Genomic DNA, 26209 nt, shown 5'->3' with positions numbered 1-26209 from the left:
TCTCTTGCAGGCCTTGGCCTCAAGGTTAACAAAGAGAAATTGCAATTTGTATCTTCCCAGGTTGCTTTTCGGGTGTGTGTCTGTCTGCTCAAGGTTGGTCTATTACTTCTAAACAAGTGTATTCTATTGTACAACTTCCTTTCCCCTCTACTCCAGAGGCTCTGTGCAAGTTTCTGGGTCTTACTGTTTTCTGCAGGCAATGGATCCTTTCTTTTGCTGAGCTAGCTGCACTTTTCTGTGTGGATTGATAGTCCCTTCGGAGTGTAAATATCTTGCCTTCACCTCTTTGTGGTAAGCTCTTACTTCTGTACCTTGTCTGTTTTTAATAATGTTCATTTGGCTAATTTTCTATCAGATAAAGAATCAGCCATGGCAAAGACTATAGGCAAGGATAAGAAATAACAAGGGAAGTAAGATTGCAGCAGTAAAAGATATAGGGGTCCTTTTACTAAAGCTTAACTCAAGTTATCTGCAGCAGGACCCATAGGAATAAAATGGGCCCTGCTGCAGGTAACTCGAGCTACGCTTTAGTAAAAGACCTCCATAGATTCATTTATGAATCTTCTTGTTCCTTTCTGTACTCTATGTTCAAATATTGCACAAAGTATCTCCCTTGATGTGGACTGTTTAATTGTAAATTGTTTCCTTTTACTGTTCTTTGTTTTTCTTTCTTTTCTGTATATTTGTTTCATTTGAAATATTAATAAAGAAAATAAGTTAAAAAAACAGAATAATAAATTGCTATACCCACCCTTCAACAAGCTATCAAAGCAGTTTACATCAAATAAAAAAAAAAAAAAAAAGAACCCCCCCCCCCCAAATTCTCTCTTCCTAGGGAACTGGGCAGACTGCATTTCCTCCAGGGCTCTGGAACAAGATATCAACTGTTACTGTATTAAGCAGTTTTTCAGCTCAAAATTTAGAAAACAAGAAAACAAATCACCTTAATTATGAATTCAATAAACACAAAAGACTCTGCTATCTTGGAAACCATAGCCTCAGATTCTTATCATTGCCATGAACTTAAAATTTTCATGAAACCAGTTTAGCTATGATACTGATAAACCTGAAAGTACAAAAATCTACTGCTTGTTATTTAGGATTACAGTTAGAACTATATTTCTATTCCACAATTACCTTCTATGTTCAATGCGGTTTGCAATAAAAGCAGCAAGCCGATTTAAACTGGGAAACTACAGAATAAAAGTTGAAGTTCCCTTAAAAGTTAGCTGAAGTAACGAGTAAATAAATAGGTTTTCAATTTCTTCCTGAATTTTATATAATTCAATTCTAATCTAATCACCTTTGGCAAGGAATTCCAAATTTTAGCTGACATAACAAAGTATGTGCACACTTACAGTTAATCTGAGACACTGAGGGAAAATTAAGTTTTAACTGGCTTTCAGTGCTGAGACCTTTCCTTGATGAAGGGAACCACAATAAAGACACGAGTGATACTGGTGCCAGACCATAAATGACATTAAATATTAGCGCACATAATTTATACAATATCCATGCTTCTATAGGGAGCCAATGCAACTGTCTAAGAAGAGAAGTTGCACTCTCCCATTTTGTGACCTGACCAATCAGCCTTGCTGATGTATTTTGAAGTGTCTATAACCGTCAATATAATAATTTGGAACATCCTACATAAAGAAGATTACAATAGTCAAGTTGACTTATTATAAGAGCTTGAACAACTGATGCAGACCAAACTGATTAAAAGAAAGGTATTTCTGTATTCTTAATTGTCTCAGCTGCCCCAAATTTTTTTTGATATTGAATTAACCTATCAAAAGATAACATTGGATCAAATAACCTTTAATCCTGATTCATTCTTCAAATTAATACTCTTTAAAGAAAGATTATTCTTTTTAAGCTGTGGTGTCAATGTGCCTAACTACATCATTTTAGTTTCTTCTGCATTTAGCTTAAGACATGATGTAAAGGCCTACCCTCTACAGCATCCATACAATTCTGAACAGTGTTAGAATTAATGCCGAACTCTCAATTGGAATAAGAAGTGTGATGTCACCTGCATAGATGTAATAATTTACTTTCAGTATGGACAAAAATTTACCTAAGGAACTCATCATCACGGTGAACAGAATTGGAGACAGTGGGGAACCCTGAGGTACTCCACCGATAGATCTCCATGAGCCATATAAAAGATCCTGATATTTCACTGTAAGATCTATGTTCAAGAAAACCTTTCTGCCAGGTACAGACCCTATCGACTATACCTATCTCAACCAACATGTTCATTAAACAGTATGATCTACAACATCAAATGCAGTTGAAAGATCAAACTGGACAATAATAGTTTGTTGTCCTATACTCTACAGTCTTCTGATGTCATTAACTAAAAGACCAAGCAACGATTCTGCACTAGAATCCTTTCTGAAACCAAACTAATGGGTGCAAAATATTATGACGTTCCACATAATGTCACCTATATAGTCACTACTGATTCCAAAATCTTCACAAAAATTGGAATATTCACCGCGGGCTATAATTCCTAAGATCCTCCTTACTACTAGAGGGATTTTTTTTAATAGTGGTGTTAAATCTCCCAATGATGTTGGAAAAAGTCCTGATCTTAAAGACTGATTTACCAAAACATGCAACCATGTCAAAAAAACTTAATGGAAGTGATATTTAAATTCCCGTTCTTAAATCTCACTCTTAAGGCCAACATGACTTCTGTTGAATCACTATGTTGATTTACCCTGAGAAAGAGTAGTAATCTCGACTCCCAAGATTACTCTTCAGAAGTCCACCAACCTTTCACTATCCCTTCACCTTTCATTAAACCTAGCCACTTTAGCCTCATTTTCTTAGATCACAAAGCAGGAAACCACTTTTTTTTTTTATTAACATTTGTACCCTGTGCTTTCCCACTCATGGCAGGCTCAATGCGGCTTACATGGGGCAATGGAGGGTGGTTAAGTGACTTGCCCAGAGTCACAGGGAGCTGCCTGTGCCTGAGGTGGGAATCGAACGCAGTTCCTCAGTTCCCCGGGACCAAAGTCCACCACCCTAACCACTAGGCCACTCCTCCTTCTCTCCTCCTCCAAATTAACCATTTGCTCCTTTGATCCCATGCTCACTCAACTCTTCTATACCATCTCTCCTGTTATCTTCTATCACATCTTCAATCTGTCAATTTCTACGGCAGCCATCCTCTCTGCCTTCAAAACATGCTGTGATCATATATTCTCATTGAACCATTCTTCTCCTGCAAGTTATGACTCCATCTCACCTCTTCCCTTCTACCTTTGCTGTCTCAATTTCTTTGCATTTCAACAAATAAGTTGTAGGTGATAACTTTTTTTTGTTGCTACAGTTTTGGTGATCCTAAGTCCTTTTGGAATAATATTAAAGTGAATGAAAATAAAGGTGGCTGCTTAGTTTGATTTCCTTCTAAGTATATATATTTGTTTCTTCATAGGACAAGTCACAGATGGATTTAGCTAGTGCAATAGAAAAGTTCTACCTACCGTGTTTCCCCGAAAATAGGGCATCCCCATAAAATAAGACCTACCGAGGTTTTTGGTGCCCTTGGAAAATATAAGGCCTCCCCCGAAAGTAAGGCCTAGCAAAGTTTTTCTTTTACCGGTAAGTAGGGTCGCCCCCCCCCCCCCCCCACCCGAGATCGCCTTGCCCCCCCTCCGTCGCTCCGAAACTAACCCCCCACCCGAGGTCGCCCCCCCCATCCGAGATGGCGCCCCCACCCCCCTCCGTCGCTCCGAAACTAACCTGAACTTAAGTCTCCTTTCACTTTCCTTCCAGTTCGCAGCAAGCAGCAGCAGCAGGAGGGCAGGCTACTCCTTCCTTCCGTGACCCGCCCTCGCCTGACGTAACGGGCGCATGGAAGGAAGGAGAGGCCTGCCCTGCTGCTCCTGCGAACTGGAAGGAAAGTGAAAGGAGGCTTAAGTTCAGGTTAGTTTCAGAGCGACGGAGGGGGGTGGGGTCCGGCGACTTCGGGTGGAAGCGCCATCTCGGGTGGGGGGGGGGGGGGGGGCGCGACCTCGGGGGGGGGGTTACCGGTAGTTGCAGGAGTGACGGAGGGAAGGTGGGCGGGCCAACCGTGTTTCCCCGAAATACTAAGACCTCCCCTGAAAATAAGACCTAGCGCCTTTTTGGGCGCAAAAATTAATATAAGACAGTGTCTTATATTCGGGGAAACATGGTATAACTTGCTTGTTTACCTTCAGTTCTACATATGATCTTACAGGAATAGGACTTCAATCACTTTCTTAGAAGCAGAAGGAAACCACTACAGTTTCTATTCTTACCTAAGGAAGACTTCAGTCGGAGGTTACTGGAGGCATGTGCAGTTGGCTGTATGCCCACAGCACTCCTTGGTCTCCAGGTTATTTCATTAAGGGAGCAATCTGCAGCTCCCGAGAAAAGAGCTCAGCTCTAAGTGGTGGTAGTAGGACACATAAAAAGTAAAAGGGACATAGGGAAGGTATCCTGCTTATTTAGAACAGCCCTCAAAGACTGCCTTGCCACCAAGGTTTTACTAGGTGATCCCAGTGTGGTGGACCTTCATTCTCACATGGATCTGTTCACCTGTCTGTGGCACTACCATTTGCAGCATCTCAGATCTCCCTGATTAGGATGAATCACCCCTAAGGATGGAAGGTTCCAGTGGCATTTCTCTGCACACAGGAATAATGCCAGACTACAGGCTATCACCCATCCTATATAATAATTCTCACCTCCAACGTTCTGTGCCTGGGACAGTAGCTCCCTAGGCAGACACGCACTGACGTCACTGACGTCATGACAGCTGATTCCAAGGCAAGGGGAGGAGTAGGGAAACGCGCTGTCACCCCCCGCACTACGGCCCCCTCGACCCCCCCCCCCTCTGCGAACCTGTCGCCCCCTCCCCCGGACCGCCGAAAACCGCCCCCCGCCGCCGTTGTGTACTACCCAACAGCCGAAGTGTTGTTGTGCCCTTCGATTTCCTTCCTCATCTTCTCTGGAAGTTCCTCTGTGTGCATCTGACTGCGTGCGTCTGACATCAGACGCACGCAGAGGAACTTCCAGAGAAGATGAGGAAGGAACGCGAAGGGCACAACACTTCGGCTGACGGGGGTTTGGGTCCCCCGTCAGCACAGGTAGTACACAACGGCGGCGGGGGGCGGTTTTCGGCGGTCCGGGGGGGGGGAATGGGTGACAGGTTCGCCGATGGGGGGGGGGGGGGGGGCAGGAATTGCCTGCCTAGGGCCCGTTTCCTTGCCTTCAGAAACGGGCCTTTTTTACTAGTAGTCATAGAAAGACCACCACCAAACAAGCTGCATGAAGAAGAAAAAAATATACGGGTATTGCTAGAACAAAAATCTATACCCTACAAACCTACAGCTCAAAATGGAAGGTTCTATGCTGCTGCTACTGCTGTGAAGATGAGGAAGAGTTGAGCATTCAACTCTCTAGCAGACTCTGTTGATGGGCCTTGTCTACTACATTCCCTGAGTAAAACAAAAACAATCCTTTATGGAATTCTATGCACATATGGAATTCTACTATATTATACTGCAGAAACAAAGACATTTATGTGATATCACACAACAGTAACACAGAATGAGTCCCATACCATTACTGCTAGAGAGACATGGAATGAATCCACTCATATCACAGAACACTGTCACCAACTGGTGTTCCCACACTCTCATGTGGCATGTCACTGCTGTGGTACTGAATGCATCCCTTAGTATATCACTAAATTAACTACAGGTTTTACTAGTGCCAGAGAAACACTGTGGAATAAGGACTGAATTCTCACCTTGCTCTCACTGCCTGAATTTGCCGACTTCCAATAGCTGCACTGGTGTTCAAGGCGGTGGCAATGGATGTTGTCCTTTGGGGTACCTGATGAAAATTAAAGAGACATGAATGAGACCAAGGTGCTAGAGGGGGTGTTCCTGCTACAGTGCAGCAAAGGGCAGCTTGCATGATACCGCCCTCCTAGAGGAGCTGCTGCCTGTAGAAACTCCGGATGACAATTTGCACCCTCTCATCCATTCGAGCATCTGCTATTTCTCCAAATAGAAAAGGAGGAATATCACCTTCTATTAGAACACTAAACATCAGAGAATTAAGAGTAATACGCGACTGTGCAAAAAAGTATTACTGATGGACAAAGGCAAGAACTTAAGGGTCAATATTCAAATGATGTAACCAGAGCTTGTTTTAAACACCCGCCAAGACATTTAAATTGCTTACATATATTCAGTGCCACTATCTGCAGCAATGGCAGCACTGAATATGTATGTTAAGTGGTGAACAGCAATAGCTGTACAGATAGCTGTGATATTCAGCAACTTACCTCTTCATTCTATAACAAGTTTGCTAAAATTAGGCGACACATGCACGTAAATTATAGAATACCAGCACTTACGTATGTATGTGCTATCCGCATGCTTAGTTGTAATCTATAACATTAATGCACAACTCGCTTAGGGCCAGATTCTATATAAGGCAACAAAAAAAATCCACGCAGTAAATATTTCTGACAAGTTCTGATAGAAGAGGACATTTCTATGGGTAAGTGATATTATTTTACTCTGTGCTTGGTAACAAAGATTGGGTTTAAAAAAGGACTTGTAGGATATTGATAAACACAGATTAAAAAAAAAAAGATAGACTCTAGAAGGCACAGAAGGGCCTAATTCAGTCTTAGAAAAAAATACAAATAAGAAAGAGAGAAGCAAGCACGATTAACTAGTTTCCATAGAGTTCAACCCTTTTCCCCATAGTTTTAAACTGAAACTTTCTCTAGAGGTAGAAACAAAAGCCAAGAGTATTAAAAAGGATAGCAGCAAGGCTCAAACTATCCTAAAAGAAAGTTATTTTCTGTTCTTTGCCTGCTGGAGAGGTAGCACTGCTACTGAACTGAATTAGGTGTTAATTAAAGGTGTGAGGTAGTAGAATATCTGCAAAGGTTACTAAGGGTAATCTGATTACTGAGTTAGCTTCAAAGGGTTTGTTTTTAAGTCTCCTTAGAATCCAAACTATATAGAGAGGAAAGGTCCTACTTAACTTTCTTTCTGAGAAGTTCTGATAGAAGAGGACATTTCTCTGGGTAAGGGACATTATTTTACTCTGTGTTTGGTAACTTAAAGATTGGGTTTAAAATAGGACTTGTATGATACTGATAAACACAGACAGAATAAAAAAAAAAAAAGCAGCAAATGTTATTAGCTAGTCTCTATACCCTTTTCTCCATAGTTTTAAAACTTGAATTTTCTGCCACAGCATTAACAGATAGACTCTAGAAAGCAAAAAAGGGCCTAGTTCAGTCCTTATTCCCACTCTCCCTCTCCAGCAACCACCCACCCCTAGTTCACCTCTTCATTTATAGCCAATTATTCTAATTAGGACAAGAGGATAGTTTTCTATAGAATTTTAATTACATTTAATTAGTGAAGCAAACACTAAATAAATAAATTACACCATATAATCTTAAGGCCCTTTATTATTCATCTAATATCCCTAGTATCTTAAGAAATTTAATTAAAACAACTCTATAATACTAAAATGCAGACAGAAGTCCAGCAGCAAGAGGAGTGCTATCCAGTCTTTTGCATTGAGTGTCACATGTATGATTCTCTCCCAGTTGGTGAGAGGTTGCATGTTGTCTGCTCGAGGCAAATAGCTCCTAGCTCTCAAAGAATGAGTCCGTTCTCTTGAGGCAGAGCAGCAGACTTGGAGGAACTGAGAGAGACAGAGAGGCACATAGACGAGGCTTACAGGGATGTTGTAGGGAAGTCCCATATCCAGTCTGACAGCCTCTGCCCTGTGCTACCTTGGAGGAGGAAGGTCTAATAAAAAGGTCAGCATCACCCTGGTGCAGCTGGAAATAATCCTGTAGCCAGGACCAGCCCACCAGGGGATGCAATATCCTCTTGCACCGAGGATGTGTCTCAAGGAGCTTCTGCCCAGGAGGGAAGGGTTAGGATGGCTGTTGAAGCTGGTGATTTGATTATTAGGTATGTAGATAGCTGGGCGGATGGTGGATATGAAGATTGTCTGGTCATTTGCCTGCCTGGTGCGAAAGTGGCAGACCTCACGCGTCACCTATATAGGACTTTAGATAGTGCTGGGGAGGAGCCGGCTGTCTTGGTACATGTGGGTACCAATGACATAGGAAAATGTGGGAGAGAGGTTCTAGAAGCCAAATTAAGGCTCTTAAATAAAAAGCTCATATCCAGAACCTCTAGGGTGGCATTTTCTGAAGTGCTCCCCATTCCACGTGCAGGGTCAGAGACACGCAGAGCTCTGGAGCCTCAGTGCGTGGATGACACAGAACTATTGTTAGTAATATTTAATTCATCTTTAAAATCAAGCATGGTACTGGACGATTTGGAGGGTGTAACATAGTAACATAGTAGATGACGGCAGATAAAGACCTGCATGGTCCATCCAGTCTGCCCATGACAAACTCATATGTGTATACCTTACCTTGAATTTGTACCTGTCCTTTTCAGGGCACAGACCATATAAGTCTGCCCAGCAGTATTTCTCGCCTCCCAACCACCAGTCCCGCCTCCCATCACCGGCTCTGGTACAGACTGTATGAGTCTGCCCTCCCCTATCCTCGCCTCCCAACCACCACCCCCTCTTCCCCCCAACTGGACAATGTAACACTGATTTTTTTTTTTTTAAAGGTTCCAGAGGCGATCCGGGAATCTATAGACCAGTGAGCTTGACATCAGTGCCAGACAAAATGGTAGAGACTATTATAAAGAATAAAATTATAGAAGCATCAATTAATGAGACAAAGCCAACACGGATGTAGTGAAAGGAAATCTTGCCTCACCAATCTATTACATTTCTTTGAAGGAGTGAACAAACATGTGGATTAAGGTGAGTCGGTTGATATTGTGTATCTGGATTTCCAGAAGGCATTTGACAAAGTACTTCATGAAAGACTCCAGAGGAAACTGGAGAGTCTTGGAATAGGAGGTACTGTTCTATTGTGGATTAAAAACTGGTTAAAAGATAGAAAATAGAGAATAGGGTTTAATGGTCAGTATTCTCAATGCAGAAGTGTAGATAGTGGGGTTCCCTAGGGATCTGTGCTGGGATCGCTGCTTTTATAAATAATTTAGAGATGGGAGTAACTAGTGAGGTAATTACATTTGCTGATGACACAAGTTGTTAAATCGCAAGAGGATTGTGAAAAATTATAAGAGGACCTTACGAGACTGGGAAACTAGAAATCCAAATGGCAGATGACTTTTTTTTTATTTCAAATCTTTTTATTGAATTATACAAGAAAGACAAGATCCACAATAGATAGAAAAAAATGTGCGTGAACAATTCAATCAACATGCCATGAATATAACAGTTCAGTAAAGAACCCAAAGGTAGCGAGCTTTGACTCTTATAGATCCCTACCATAAGAAATAGCCACTGATCTGTTTGATATCAATCCCACCCCTCCCACTCCCCTTTTAGCATGTGTGTAATCCTTTTTTCCAACCATCTCAAACTTAAGAAAACAAATTCAATAACCACAAAAAAGAAAGAAAGAAAATGCAGCACTTCACTTTATATTTATAAAACAACCTATCATGACAGATAACGTTTAATGTGAGCAAGTGCGAAGTGATGAACATGGAAAGAAGAACCCAAACTATAGCTACGTAATGCAAGGTTCCACATTAGGAATCACTGACCAGGAAAAGGATCTAGGTGTCATTGTTAACGATACGTTGAAACCCTCTGCTCAGTGTGCAGCAGCGGCTAAGAAAGCAAATAGAATGTTAGGTATTATTAGGAAAGGAATGGAAAACAAAAATGAGGATGTTATAATGCCTTTGTAATGCTCCATGGTGTGACCGCACCTCAAATATTGTGAGCAATTCTGGTCATCACATCTCAAAAAAAGATGTAGTGGGATTAGAAAAGCTACAGAGAAGGGCGACAAAAATGATAACGGGGATGGAACGACTTCCCTATGAGGAAAGGCTAAAGCGGCTAGGGCTCTTCAGCTTGGAGAAAAGATGGCTGAGGGGAGATATGATAGAGGTCTATAAAATAATGAGTGGAGTGGAATGGGTAGACGTGAATCGCTTGTTTACTCTTTCCAAAAATACTGAGACTAGGGGGCAAGCAATGAAGCTAGAAAGTAGTAAATTTAAAAGGAATAAGAGAAAATATTTCTTCACTCAATGTGTAATTAAATTCTGGAATTTGTTGCCAGAGAATATGGTAAAAGCAGTTATATTAGCAGGGTTTTAAAAAGGTTTGGATAGTTTCCTAAAAGAAAAGTCTATAAGCCATTATTAAGATGGACTTCAGAAAATCCACTGCTTATTTCTAGGATAAGTAGCATAAAGTGTGTTTTACTCTTCTGGAATCTTGTCAGGTACTTGTGACCTGGACTGGCCACTTTTGGAAGCAGGATACTGAGCTTGATGGACCTTCAGGCTGTCCCAGTATGGCAAGGTTTATGTTCTTAAGCTGGTTAGAAAAATGTTGACTGTTATGCTGCAACAATAAGGCCTACACTTTATGTGGAACCATAACAGTTAATGAATGACCTAGCACCAAGTCCTGTGCTTTTTCAATTATAGCAGCTGCAGCAGCTACAACACTCAAACAAGAAACTGCTCCCCAAGGTTGAGTCAGGACCCCAGAAGCAACACTTTGGTTTTTGTGAACAAACAAAATAAAAGGCTTGTTATAATCATGAGGGCTCAGAGAAGTTGATGTTATATTCTTGATGTTACATTCTGAAGTCTATGCAATGCAGTGTAACTTACAGGTCCAACAATTTTCTCAGGGGCTTCTTACACTGTCAAGGCTACAAAAAGTTTCACTACTTCCCCATAAGTAGGCATCCGTGCACAATAAAACCCTGCCATGCTAAGCAGAGCCCTAACGTTTCTTGGAACAGGGACATGGGAGATCCTTAATGGCCTCTAACCACTTTGGGGTGAGCATCCAATGTCCAGGGGTAAAAATAAATCTCAGATGTTCAACTTATTGGGAGTTGAACTGCAACTTTCTTGTGACACCCAATGACCTCTTTTAGCCAGGTCAGATAATAAATGATGGGTGTCTTGCACACATTGAGAGAAGATGGGAGAAGCCAATAAAAGGTCATCTACATACTGACTAAGGGATGAGCCTGAGTGAAAAGTAATACTGGAAAGATTCTTATGCAAGGTCTGGGAGAAAATAGTGGGCGACTCTACATACCCCCTGAGGGAGCCTAGTCCAGCAGCGTTGCCCCATCCTCCACTCAAATGCAAACAAGTACTGCGACAAGAGATTGATCAGAGTTGAAAAAAAATGCTGCACATCAATCTATGACAGAAAAATAGGAGGCTGAGGCTGGTATGGAGGTAATAATAGTAACAGGGTTTGACATTACTGGGTGTCTAGGGATCACATGATTATTAACAGTCTAAGATCCTGCACAAACCTGCATACTGGGAGATCTTCTGGGGACAGCTTGGGCTTTCTCACGGGCAATATAGGGGTATTACAGGGAGATTGGCATTCCCTAAAGATCTCTTGAGCCAGATAACTCTCTATAAGGGGTCTCAGACTTACTATAGCTTCTTTGGATAGAGTATATTGTGGAACTGATGGTGCGGGACCTGTCATCACCTTAATGCTCACAAACTCCTCAGACTTGAGGAGTCCCACATCTATGGATCCACCCCAGAGTGTCTCAGGTAAATCCCTAAGCTCAGGAGGAATCAAGTGCTTCACATCAGGAGTAGACGTCAGAACTGCCTGTGTACATAAGGGAGCTGATCTGAAGGAAAGGATAAGGTCATGCCCGCAGGGGTGCAGGTCAGGGTACCCCCAGGCTTAAACAAAAGATCTCTTCCCAACAGATTTGACAGGAGAGTGTGCTGATAACAAGAAAGAATGCTCAGTGATGAGGGGTCCTAGAGAGACAGTAGCAGGAAAACTAATTGAACAGCAAAAGGTTTTCCCTCTGCCCCCGTAATTTTATTTATTTTTATTACATTTGTACCCCGCGCTTTCCCACTCATAGCAGGTTCAATGCGGCTTACATATTATATACAGGTACTTATTTGTACCTGGGGCAATGGAGGGTTAAGTGGCTTGCCCAGAGTCACAAGGAGCTGCCTGTGCCTGCAGTGGGAATCGAACCCAGATCCCCAGGACCAAAGTCCACCACTCTAACCAATAGGCCACTCCTCCACAAATTCCCCCCCCCCCCACACACATTTGAAAACATATTAGCACCACAAGACTTTTGTTGGAGCAGCGAATCCTCACTAGCCGTGGACAATGGTGCCTTACCCAATCTCTCAATTTAGCATACAATATATCCACCTTCCCTTACTTATCTAATTGGGATTTGCTAACCACAAATTTGATCGCCTGCATGCACGTTCTACCTCGCCCTATTGAAATTCTACAAAATACCTCTAACCACAAACATTTTCAAAGATACAAAAACAAACCCTTTCTAATATCAAAGAATCAAGGCCGATCCCTCATATAGGTACAATGTAAAAAAACTTACAATTCCTCCTCTATTCCCATTCCCTGTTATTATCTTAACATTAGATCAGTGGGCAATAAAATACCACTCCTTAGAGATTGGCTAAAGGAACATCAACCGGGATATTCTCTGAAGAAGACACACAAATTAAATAACTATCTGCTACAGGATACAAAACTATCACACTGTCCCGGAATGGGAAAAAGGGAGGGGGCATTGCTCATATACAAGAATATATTTGATCTTTTGCTTACTGACACGTTTCTAACTTCAAATCTAAATATCTTCGCATGCCATCTCAGGTTCTTCATCATAAGACTATTTTAAATGCATACTCTGTTACAATCCCCTTAATAAGTGGCCTGAAGCTTACCTTCAATTCTGTGAATTTGTCTCAAAAAACTCTATTGATAGTTCTTTTAATCTACTACTGGAAGACATTAATGTCCATTTAGAAAACTTGTCAGACACTAGTAGGATTGATCTCTGCACTTTACTGTCTTCTCCTAACTATGCAACACCTCTCCCACACCAACCCACAGTAAGGATCACCAACTAGATCTGATCACCTTCAGTGATAATGGAAACATGGCCCCGACTATTAGACTATCAGATGTTTGCTGGGAAGAATCATTATGGTCTGATCACTATAGATGGTCTTTTACAATCAACTGGAACCACTTTAAGAAAAAATCCAACCTACAAGAACACCATGTTACATCTAGAGGGAGAATAGAACCCAACATCTTCTGGCGTGCTGTACTGCTAAAACTGCCTGAGGATGGAATAATCAACTTAGAAATCGACTGGCTTAAAGTTGAACTTGAGATTATCTATGGGAGAGAATGCCATTCAGGAATTATAGTAACCAAAAAAATTGAGTTAATCATCTTCAAAAAAGCAAGTTTCTAAAGGATGAACAACAGAGAATAAGTTGATCCCTTAAACGAGACGAGTGACCAAATGGTGAATTGGCGATCATATTTATTAATAAATGGGATGTAGAATTGTAAATAATTTGAAACAAACAAAATGCCTTAAACAATATCCAATCAGCCACTGAGAGTCAAAAAAGGAAGGTTCGAAACAGGGCGATAACTACCCAAAACGGCCAGATCAAGAGACTGTTTTTTCAGTAGAGGGCGAACCAAGGCCATCTTCCATTGTGATGGAACTCTCCCAGAAGTAAGGCTATGAATGATCATAGAGCATGCACGTGGGCTAAGACAGTGTGATGCAAGAGAGAGTCAACAAGATGGAATAAGATGTACCTCAATATACAATCAAAGATTGGTTATTCTTGCTCAATTATTTGTCATTTGCAGTGATTCATTTTCTCAATGAAATGATTTCTTTCTTTGAAGATCCGTCACTCCACAGCAGGTGATTTTGCAATGTACTCTTTAAATTATTCTGCTAGTGATAGCATTCATTTAAAACCCCTGGCATTTAATGATGAGTGGATGCTATGTGCTGAAGGAAGTTTACATACTGTTTCCTTTCCATCTTCGAAATGGGCTATAACTTGTTTCATAAAAATTATTCATGAGTATCTTATTATGATTGCTTGTTGTACATTGGCTTTATAGATTTCTGTTAGGAATATTTTATTTACATTTTTATTATGTTCTTTTATTTAAGAAAGTTTTCATCAGAATGGAAATCACTGATAAGTATTTTATTTATGTTCTTAAATTTGATGATCCACCTTCTTGCAATGTTCTGCAAGGAGAATTATAGCAAAATATCATACAATATTGTCACAAAACAAAAAATTAAGTAGCTTTCATATCCCTCCCACAATGATCATTCCTTATTTATTTTTGACATTTATATCCCGCATTAGCCCGAGTAGAACTTGGGTTCAGTGTGGCTTATATAACAATTAGAAATGCATGAACATATTCAAAATATATTATCAAAAGTACAAATCATCATATAATGTTAGACCAGTGAAACTTGAGTTAGGAGCAGGTGTAATTAAATACTTAAGGCCCTGTTTACTAAGCTGCGCAGTAGGCGAGCTAGCATTTGTAGCGCGTGCTAAAATTTAGCACACTAACGCTAGAGACACTCATAGGAATAAATAGGTGCCTCTAGCGTTAGTGCACACTACATTTTAGCACACCTTAGTAAACAGGGCCCTTAGTAATTTAAGCTAGATAACTGAAATATGGAGGAAAAAGTAAGAGCTAGGATTAGCTGGAATAGACAGTAGTGGGAGGTGGGCTGTTGTGGTAGCTCAGTGGTACTTCTCTTTTAGCGAGCGATAAGCCTGCATTGGGCCTACTGCCACTTCATAAAAGGGCCCTTATAGTGATTCAAGCTAGGTAATTGAAATATGGAGGAAAAAGGCAAAGGGCTAGATTAGCTGGGATAGACAGGAGTAGTGGGAGGTGGGATGAGGTAAAAATTAATACCATGAGTTTATTTGAGGAGTGCTTATTTCCTTAAAGGCTAGTCTGAAGAAGTAAGTTTTCAATAGACTTCGGAATAACAAATAATCATAGGTGCATTTGATGGTTTTAGGTAAGGAGTTCCAAATTTTAGTGCCTTGATATGAAAAGTTAGCAGTATGGATTGTTTTGTAGGTTACTTTCTTACAATTCAGGAAATGTAGGATAAGATATTCTCTAGATTTAGAGGCAATACGTGAGGGTAATTCAGTGAGGTTGTTCATGCATATTGGGGCCAAACTATACAAACTTTTGTGAAAGAAGGTACATAACTTGAATGATATTCTTTTATTGGCAACCAATGCAAATTGTACAGAAGGGGGGGGGGGGGGGGTTCTTTAACAAAACATGGTAGTCTGAACGTGCAGCAGTGTTTTGAGAAGTTTAGCAGTCTGTGGTGATATTCAGTTGCAATAACCAGTTAAATGCAGTTGAATATTAGTGGATAGTCCCACACAGGTGATTCAAGTGGCCAGGAACCTCTTCTGGTTGCTTAAATCGCTTTGAAAATTGACACCAAAATTGCTAACCTGTTACTAGTAGTATGTATCCTATAATTCAAAATGGGCTTGATACTTGAGGGTGGCCAAAGTAAGAAGAATTTATATAAAGAGTTCCAGGGGTGATCTGGGAAATTATAGACCGGTGATCCAGATGCTATCTAAAAGCAAAATGATTGAGGTTATACTAAAAAACTAAATTATTCACATTTATCTAGATTTGGCTTATTGGGAATCAGATACGTACAGCACATTTGTTTGAAATGACATGGGAAATGACATAAGAGGAAAAAATAGGGCTGCATTTTGATTACATTTTTGATCATGATTAGTCACCCAATTTAAGGTATTTTATTTATTTCCCACTGCAGCTCCTTTGACACTGGGCAAATCACTTACCCCTCCACTGCAAGAGGTACAAAACAAGTACCTGTATATAATATGTAAACCACTGATTATAATCACATAAAAATGATATATCAAATCCCATCCCTCTTCCCTTCCCTAAAGGGCTGATAATCCCCTTCCCTCTCATCCCCAGATCCAACATCTCTCCCATTTCTCTTCCTTCCCTCTCTCTCCTCTTCCCCCAGGTCCATTATCTTACTTTTTTTCCTGGGGTCCATTATCTCTCTCTTCCCTTCCTCCCTCCGATTGTCTAGTACCTCTCCCCCCCCCCCCCCCCCCCCCCCCCCCGAGTATCAACTAAAACCGCTGAACAGGGCAGAGACGGGGTAGTTTAAAACAAACCCTAGTAGCTCGAACACCCAAATAGTCATTCGAATTGACTCCTGAGCATCTTCCTCCGAGGTGCTCTTCACTAGCCAATCATCGAGATACGGGAACACATGGACTCCCAAGTCTGCGTAGTGATGCTGCAACTACCACGAGACATTTGGTGAAGATCCTGGGAGCTGACACAAGGCCAAAAGGCAACACTCAGTACTGAAAGTAATGCGTTCCCAGTCGAAATCGAAGATACTTTCAGTGGGCTGTTTAATGCTGCGTGGCTTATGCTATTCTCAGGAAGAAAAAAGTTAGCTGGAAGTATCGGGATGCGAGTATATGCATCCTTTAAGTCCAGAGAGCATAGACAATCGTTTCCCTGAATCATGGGGAGAAGGATGCCCAGGGAAACTATCTTGAACATTTCAATGACCAAGAGTTTGTTCAAGGCTCTTAGTTCTAGGATAGGACAAATCCCCCGTTTTCTTTTGCACAAGGAAGTACCTGGAATAGAATCCCAGCCCTTCCTCCCCTGGTGGAACGGGCTCGACCGCATGGGCCTTCAGAAGGAAGTTCCTCTGCAAGTACCTGCCTATGCTGACAGCTGAGGGAATGAGCTTTCGGTGGGCAATCTGGAGGTTTGAGATGCCAATTCAGGGTGTATCTGAGACTGACCATTTGAAGAGCCCCACCGGTCAGAGGTTATAGGAGGCCACCTTTGGTGAAAATATTTTTAGCCTCCTCCGACTGGCAAGTTGACTGGAATGGACACTTATATTGCGGCTATGCTCTGGTGGATCCAGTCAAAAGCTCATCCCTTGCTTTGACTGGGGAGCAGCAGAGGCCTTAGTTGTACACTGTTGACATGAACGAACACGCTGGGGTTGAGCTTCAGTAGGCTGGCGAGCTGAAGGGTTGTACCTTTGCCTAGGATAGTAATAGGAACTCCTCCTTCACTTGCCAAGTCCTCCTAGCTGAGGAGGCTGATGCAGAAGGCGCCCAGTGGGAGAGATAATAAATAGTTTCAATGTGTTTTTTGATTTGGTCTGCTACCTCCTCACCCTTCTCTCCAAAAAGGTTATGCCCCCGGCATAGGGCATCTACCAACCTCTGCTGAACAGAATGTTCCAAGTCAGACACACGCAGCCTGAACACGCAGCCATGAGAGTCTGTGCATTGCTATACTTTGAGCAGAAATCCTGGATGCCATATCAGTGTTGGAAGTGCCCGTGGACAAGAATTCGACAAGACCTCTTGCTGCTTGACCAACTGGCAAACTGACTTGTCCTGCTCCGGAGGGAGCGTCTCAGCCATGCTGGACAACTTGTGCACTGAGTTTCGCAAGTAGACACTCGTGAAGAGCTGGTAAGATTGTATACGGGAAATAAGCATTGAAGCCTGGTACATCTTCCTCCCCAAAGATTCCAGGGTTCTAGCTTCTCTACCTGAGGGCACCAAGGCATAGTCCCTAGAACCCTGGCTCTTTTGAGAACGGACTCCACTACCATGAAATTGTAAGGTATCTGAGGCCTATCAAACCAGGCGCACTGTGAAGCCGTTACTGGGTGTTAATCTTCTTGGGCCTGACAGGGACCGAAAGAGGGGACTCAGAGTTCCTGACAAGGACTTTCTTGAGTACCTCGTGGAGAGGTGCAGTCACATCCTCCTTAGGAAGAAATGTGTAGTTCAGGACCTTGAGCATCTTGCCCCTGAGTTCATCCTCCACTCCCAAAGGAAATGGAATGGAATCAGCCATTTCCTTTACAAAAGATGGAAATGAAAGGCTCTCCAGAGAAGACTTTCTCCTTTCAGGTGGAGAGAAGGGTTCAAAGGGAATTCCATAGGACTCATCTGAGGAAAAGTACCTTGTATCCTCCTCTGAATCCTGTGAGTGCTCCTCTTTGGTATCAGACAATACCTCCTGATGGGAGTGTCGAGACTGAATCACGTCCTCAAGAACAGTCCAGAAGCCAACTCCCACCATGACTCTGGTGAAGCTTCCTCCACTGACGTTGAGGGAGTGCCGGCTTGGATGGCAGTCAACACAGGGGCCGCACCACAGGCTGAGGGCCAAGTGAGGCCGCAACGGGAGGCAGGGTAGGAGCAAGCACCACCGATGCAGATGCACACCATTACATAAGGCCATCGAGCAGCTCAGGGAGCAAAGTCTGGAAGCACTCATCGAGGGTCGACACCGGAAAAAGCTGGAGTACCAGCTGAGGCGCAGGTTGCAGAACTGCTGGGGTTGACGAGGGAGCTGGATTTTGGCTGCTAGTAGACTAGCACGACACCTCCTGTATGGAGGGGGAGTGGTCCTCCCGGTGCCGACGCTTCTCAGGTACTGAATCCTTCAACGCCCAGGAGCTCCTGGCACTATGCATCGAGAGTAACCAATGACAATACTTCTTGGCCTTTGCCTGAAGCTTGTCACCGAGACTCCTTGGTGGCGACAAGGACGTTGAATTCATCGTCACCTTGGAGTCAGGTCGGGTCCTGGGGGCCCAGCATAGCAGAAGGCCTCAGGCAGTGTAGGCTCCTTTGCACCATCCCTTTCCCACTTAAATCACCTCTTGGTAAAATCAATACAAAGGGTATGGAGTTTAATTCGTAAAAATCTGGACTGAACCCGCAATACTCAAGATGTTTGCCTTTGATAAGTTATTGGTCTTTCCCCCTCCTTGAGAAAGATGAAATGCTGTTGCTCAATTTTGCACACAATATAATTTTGTCCTCAACTGTCAAAATGATCTATGTACTGGCAGGCCGAAACTGGTACCAATGTATACAAGCCTTGCAGTACATTAAGGAACTGATTACAACAAATTGGTAGAATTTAGAAGATAATGATTTTGAAAAGAAGCAGCCTCTTTTGGTTGTCCATAAAAGACTAATTGGGAGGTATTATGAGGGGTTTAATGAGACAGCAGGTGGCTGCCCTTCTCATCGAAGGATGGAAAATGGAGGGAGGAGTTGCCAGGGGGATTACAAAGAGAAAAATTTTCAGGGTAACATTTGTTGTATTGTTTTTCAAGTTCTTCAGGACTGTCTAAATACTGTGGTTACCTACAAAAGTTGCTGGGTGGCATCAATGTGTGCAAAAGTTGTATTTGAGGTCTGCCAACCTGCTTATAGTATCATTGCTGAGATCAGCAAAATAGATAATAACATGCCTCCCGATATTCAATAGCATTTAAATAGCCAGGATCAGCACCTGCTTGGTTAAATGCCCCATAACCAACTATCTGCGAATTTTCAGCAGGACATGGCTGGTCACGCTGAAAATTCATGGTTAGCAGCTAGCTGGTTATATCATAGAAACATGATGGCAGATAAAGGCCATATGACCCATCCAGCCTGCCCATCCTCTGTCATATCGCACAATATAACTGGCTATCCGCCAATTTTCAGCACAAGTGTGGCAGCCATATTTGGTCACATGAATACCAGGCCTATGTTTGGATGGTTCAAACTTAATTAGCCAGTGCTGAATATTGGCTTGGCTGGTTAAGGTTGAACTGGCCAAAAATATAACGGATATTCAATGCCAGTCACCGGAAATGGCCCGGCATTGAATATCTAGGCTCAGCGCCGACTGCGGCAGTTAGTCGGGCTAATTCCTGTGTTTTCTGTTGTGGATTCCCATTTATGGAATGCATTACTTACCACAGAAGTTACAGCCGAGTCTGATGAATGACAGTTCATTAAACATTTGAAGGCTGTTATGTTTACTGAGGCATTTAACTAAATTGAATTTTAATAGTTGTGGAAGATTTGTGATTTTTTTCTAATAAGGTATCACAGGTCAAAGTTAAGTTTTGTGACATAATTGTTTTTATGTTACCACCATGGATGTTAAATGTAAACTACATAGATTTTTTTTTTTAATCTCAGGTTGTGGTATATAAATGTATTTTAAATAAAATAATCAGAATAGTTTGAGCACCAGCTTCACTAATTGAATTTATTGGACCTTGGACAATATAAGGAGAACTGATTGTGGTTGAACGTTATTGGAATTCCGGGGTGGATTTTATATGTGGATGAATTGGTGGGGGTGTTAAAAATATGTGAGATTTGAAGCGTTTGTATGAATTATGTTTGTTAATAAATATTTTGTAATAAGCAGATTAAGTGGTAAATAAGTTAGTTTGATATTGGTGTATTGAATACAAAGTAAGTAATTGGATTGAAATTTAACCCTTGTAAGTATATTAGATTATCTTGTTAGTACAGCTACAACTGAAAATCTCTGCAAATAACAAGATACAGCACAAGTTCCTGAGGAAGCCATATGGGTGAAATGGCGGCCCTGTCGGACTTTAAGCTAAGTGCTAGTATTGTTATTCTTATTATTTGGACCTGAGGCATAGAGCTTATATAAATACAGAAGTCAACAAGTAAACAGTAGAGCTTTTTGGAAGACTATCTGAGCTTTTTGAAAGACAATTGATAAGAACAGCAGAAATAAGGAGTTTTCCCGATGACAGACACTTCACATTAGGCATCTTATTGGTGCTGGTGTAAACCTAGGATTTTTAAAATCCATTAGGTTTCTGAGGGTTTCTCCTTTGACAAAGAAAATACCTTTAGAGGTAAGGGAACTTACAACTGACGAGTGTTCTTATTGAAGCTACTGCTTACCCTGGGATTGGTAGCATGGAATGTTGCTACAATTTGGGTTTCTGCCAGGTACTTTTGGCCTGGATTGGCCACTGTTGGAAACAGGACACTGGGCAAGATGGACCACTGGTCTGACCCTGTATGATTATTCTTATATTCTTAGTATTTTGACATCGAGATTAAGGAGAGATATTGGGCAATAAGAACTTCAAAAATTGGGGTCCTTATCTTCCTTATGTATTAGGCTAATTCCTGCCACTAGCATGGATCCTGCCAACTGTCTCCCATCCAATATGTTTATGTTTATTTAGTTTTTAATATACCACCTTTCAGAATAGGAATCAAAGTGGTATACTGACATGAACAGGAAAAGAACTACAAATCAATAGGACAGATGAAGAAAAGAAAAGTGGGCAAGATATTATGGAGCTGAAAGAGAGGAAAGTTGTTGGTCGCCCATCAGGCTCTGATGCTGACAGGAAGAGAATTCCAAAGAAAAGGGCCAGATTCCAACCTGAAAGAAAACACTGGCAAAGGCAGTGTTCGGCGGCAGGGCGAGGTGCCCGAGAGAGCTTGTATGGAGTGATGAGGGAAACAAGGTAAAAGGGTGCCCCTAGGTGAAGAATTTTATGAGCCAAGGTTAAAATTGTATGTTGAACGTGAAAATTAATTGGAATTTAAAACCTCCATAAGGAGCCAGGTAAAATGTTGAAGTTAGGCTTTCAAGGCCAGAGGTTTTCCCTGCTTTAAGCTCTTTAAGAGCATGTAAAGCCTCCCCCACAGAAATAGAGCTGCAATCAAACCATACTGTGTATGGGAAAGGACAGCTCTTGTAGATCGAGGTCAATGTGTTCAGTAACTGGCACACACTCTGAGGTATAAAGAGCTTGGTAAACTTCTAATATTAGGAAGACAACCCAAAACAGACCAAAAACAAGAGAGTTAGAGCGCCAGAAAAGTTTAATAGGACCCTACACGATCCGTGTTTCGGCCAGCAGGCCTTCCTCAGGGGTCCTGAATCTGACGTTTACAGGTATTCCTCCAAGATATTCATGAAACAAAACGCTGTATGCTGTCAAATGGCGAGCGTGAGCGTCAGATTCAGGACCCCTGAGGAAGGCCTGCTGGCCGAAACACGGACCGTGTAGGGTCCTATTAAACTTTTCTGGCGCTCTAACTCCCTTGTTTTTGGTCTGTTTTGGGTTGTCTTCCGCCTTTTTTTGTGTTTTGTTTTGTCTTCACGGGAGATTTGGACTTCTCTTTTTGTAAACTTCTAATATTGCCAGGGTCAGAAGTGAGAGCTCCCCCTTTGCCTCTAATCTGCACTATCATACTCTTCTGCTGTTGTTGGTTAAATTAATGATGACAACACAAGAAAAGCAGCTGTGATCCACAGAATGTAGTCCGAAGAACAACAATGGATCAAAGAGGTTAAATTAAAACATATTTTTATTAAAAGTGCCCGATGCGGCTATGTTTCATCAATGGCAGGCTACTTCAGGGGCAGCAACTGTAAACTGAACAACAAATTAAAAAAACTACAATAATGAAATACAAACAAAACACTATAATGGACAAAGCTAAAATCATAAATAAAACATGCATGCTAATGGACAAAGCATAAGAGCAACCAATCAAAATATTAACATAAAAAACTAAATGACATGCAAATTCAAATCATAGACATGCAGATGTTGTATTATTTTACTGGTGCATAACAGATACATTCCTCGCGCAACTGAAATAAATCAGAAGTAGTTTGTCATTACAACTCAGTGTGGAATGAATCGGAGGTAATTTGTGACTCAATTTAGTGTATAATTCAGAAGCTGGTTGTGAAACATGCACATATTCATAACAAAAAAACTACATACCTAAAGGGGAATTAAAAATCACACTTCCCGTTAGTGAAGGCAAAGAATGCTGGCACCCTACGAATACTGTAACCACATAAAAGTCAGTAATTGAAATCAAACTTCATGGGCTGGACAATAAACGCAGGCTTAAAAACCAAATTCAAAAACTGAAAAAGCATAAAAGTAAAGCTTGCTGGGACAGCATAAAAAGCTAAAAGAATCATAAACGGGAGGAATGTTTAACAGCAAAGCATTAAAACAGCCATGAAAACAAGTTATTTACTCACAGACCCGGCACTCCTTCCAGTGAATAATCTTGCTGTGCTAACCTGCTAGCTGCAGTGTTTATATGCATTACAAGGGGTCAGAGTTCCATTCTTTAAATGCTTAAAAATCTGTTGCAACATATGCATTTCTTGCTGAAACAGGTTCTCTGACTGGTGAAAGGAGCAGCATGTGCTGCAAGAAAGCCATATTTATAATGGAATTTAAACGAGAAATCTATAGAGCTAAAAACGCGGAATTCATTGTGTGTCTATTGAACAAAAACCTTAAAAGCCTTCATAAAATCTCTTAAATAAGGAGAATAATAGGACTTAAAGCAAAGCACTTATAAAAGTAATAATCAATCAACAAAAAATAAAGTAGAGAAATAAGACCAGGGGGACAATAAAAAAAAACCTTATTTCAATTACTGTCACCATATCACTAAGTCTTTCTTATGACCACTTATCAATCAATCAATCAATCAATCAATCACTGACATCATATCAAGTTCCATACTCTTTGTCCTTCATAAAGATACACTGAGATCTAGTTCTTGGTTCAACACCAATGTAAAAATTGAGGTATATCAAGTTAATAAATCCAATCCAATTAGGAATTACAGTTCTGAACTGAAAGATGTTTTTAGCAAAATACTGTCTATAGCTCCTCCTCTCCAATGTATCTGTGGTTTAGTCGAGACAAAAAACCTAAAGTTCTCAAATCTATGGTTCATCTGAAATACTTGTTCTACTCTTCAACTAATGGTTTTTCTAAATGCTTCCTTTTCATTGCGCTGCGATGTTCTGTAACCCTCACACTTAGAGCTCTTCTGGTTTTACCCAGATACATTAAGCCACAGGGGCATAATACTGCGTAAATGATTCTTTCAGCCTTACAGTTCGAAAGATGTTTCACATGGTATGGCTTTCCCTTGTGGCTGGATGTACAAGGATTTCTGACTGAGGCATTAACAGGACAGAGTAGTTTCCACAGGGAAAGTGCTCACTGACTGCAGGTACGTGTGTGGCGTCCATATTTTGGAATGCAGAAGCCACAAGAAAATCTTAATTTTTTACCGCTGCTATATGCTACTAGCAATTCCTTGTTGGCAAAAGAATCGATGCGTTTAATCAGGAGTCAATGTTTCCTTAAAATCCTCATGATATCCTTAGACACCGGGTTAAAATTAGACACCGGGTTAAATATAATATATACAACCCTGTCTTTTTCCTTTTTATTCTTCTTTTTTCAATAGGTATTTCCTATCATATAATTGGGCCTTTTCCAGACATTTTTTTTTACACAGCTACTAGGATAACCACTTTCTATAAATCTGTATTATACACTGATTGTAGTCACAAATTGCCTCTGATTCATTCCACACTGAGTTATGACGACAAACTGCTACCGATATATTCCACTTGTGTGAGAATTTTATCTGTGTTATGCATCAGTAAGATAATGCAACTTGATTTGAATTTGCAAGTCATTTAGTTTTCTGCATTAATACTCTGATTATTTGATTGCTCTTATACCATGTCTTTAGCATACAAATTTTATTTATGATTTATGTATCCTTCCATGGTGCACAGAGTATTGCGTTCAGTTCTGGTCGCCGTATCTCAAAAAAAAGATACAGCAGAATTAGAAAAGGTTCAAAGAAAAGCAACTAAAGGGGATGGAACTCCTCTTGTATGAGGAAAGGTTAAAGAGGTTGGAAAAAGAGATGGATGAGTGGAGATATGACTGAGGTCTACAAAATCTTGAGTGGTGTAGAACGAGTAGAAGTAAATTGATTTTTTTTACTCGTTCCAAAGCGCAAAGACCAGGGGACACTCGAGGAAGTTACATGGAAATACTATTAAAACAAATAGGAGGAAATATTTTTTCACTCAACGAATAGTTAAGCTCTGGAACTCTTTGCCGGAGGATGTGGTAACAGCGGTTAGCATATCTGGGTTTAAAAAAGGTTTGGACAAATTCCTGGAGGAAACGTCCATAGATTGCTATTGAGATAGATATGGGAAGCAACTGCTTACCCTGGGATTTGTAGTATGGAGTCTTGCACAACTTGGGTTTCTGCCAGGTACTTGTGACCTGGCTTGGCCACTGTTTAGAAAACTGGATATTGGGCTAGATGGACCATTGGTCCGACTCAGTATGGCTACTCTTATGTTCTTTTGTAGTGTTTTGTTTGTAATTTAATTATTTATTGTAGTTTTGTTTTTAATCTGTTTGTTCAATTCAGGGCCAGCGGAACACGGTAAGAGTGGTAAGCAAGGAGGCGCCGACCTCTGGAGGGTGCCACAAGCCATGCTTTCCGCCGCCCAGGCGGCTCACCTGCAGGCAGCTCTCAGATCTCAGATCCCACCTGCCCGCCCTCAGTTCCCCGACAGCCCTTTCGTTCCTGCCGCCCTGGGGGGGGGGGGTTAAATCTTTTATTTTACCTCAGTTGCAACGGCGGCAGTAGGCTTGTCTCTAGCCTTCCCTTCCCTCTCAGTGTTCCGCCTTCTTGTGATGTAATTTCCTCTTTCCACGAGGGCAGGACACAGAGGGAAGGAAAAGTTAGAGGCAAGCCTGCTGCTTTCACTGCCACCGCTGCGACTGAGGTAAAATAAAAGATTTAAACCCTGCAGGGCGGCAGGAACGAAAAGGGGGATGTTGAGGGAGAAGAGGGCGGGCAGGTGGGGCTGGGGTTGGAATCAGAACTCGGGGCTGAAAAGGGGGGCAGGCGGGGGCTGGGGCGAGTCACTGGACATGGATGGGAGGGGAGGACAGGGGGCAAAGGAGAACTGCTGGACATGGATGGGCGGGGAGGGCAGAGGAGAATCTCTGGACATGGATGGAAGGAGAGGGCAGGGCAGGGGAGAGAGGAGAAATCAATGGATATGGAAGGGAGGGCAGGGGAGAGAGGAGAATGCCAGGCATGGATGGATGGAGAAGAGGGCAGGGAAGAGAAGAGAGTTGCTGGATATGGATGAATAGATGGATGGAGGGGAGGGCAGGGGAGAGGAGAGGAGAGTTGCTGGACATGGGTGGATGGAGGTAAGAGAGGAGAGTTGCTGACCATGGATGGATGGAGGGGAGAGAGAAGAGTTGCTGGACATGGATGGAGGACAGAGACGAGAGGAGAAATGTTGGACAGGGATGTAGGGAAGGAAAGACAGAGAATGGAGATGCACATGGATGGAGGGGAAGGGAGAAAGAAGAAATGCTGTACATGGATGGAGGGGAAAGAAGACAAAGGAAGGGGATATACATGGATGGAGGGGAGGG

At 41.8% G+C, this 26209-nt stretch overlaps 1 protein-coding gene across 4 annotated transcripts in view; it reads right to left on the bottom strand.

The window, feature by feature from the left end:
* Positions 1–26209, bottom strand: part of MINK1 (misshapen like kinase 1) — a 302641-nt gene that overhangs the window by 59333 nt on the left and 217099 nt on the right. For all 4 annotated transcript variants that reach the window (XM_030186952.1, XM_030186954.1, XM_030186955.1 and 1 more), the window contains one exon: positions 5795–5880. In XM_030186952.1, coding sequence (XP_030042812.1) covers positions 5795–5880 — 86 coding nt within the window. The remainder of the gene's footprint in view (positions 1–5794; positions 5881–26209) is intronic.

The sequence above is a fragment of the Microcaecilia unicolor genome, chromosome 14 (assembly GCF_901765095.1).
Source record: "Microcaecilia unicolor chromosome 14, aMicUni1.1, whole genome shotgun sequence".
NCBI classification, from domain to species: Eukaryota; Metazoa; Chordata; class Amphibia; order Gymnophiona; family Siphonopidae; genus Microcaecilia; species Microcaecilia unicolor.
The sequence above is the reverse complement of the archived record's forward strand: the minus strand, read 5'-3'. Positions and strand labels throughout refer to the sequence as shown.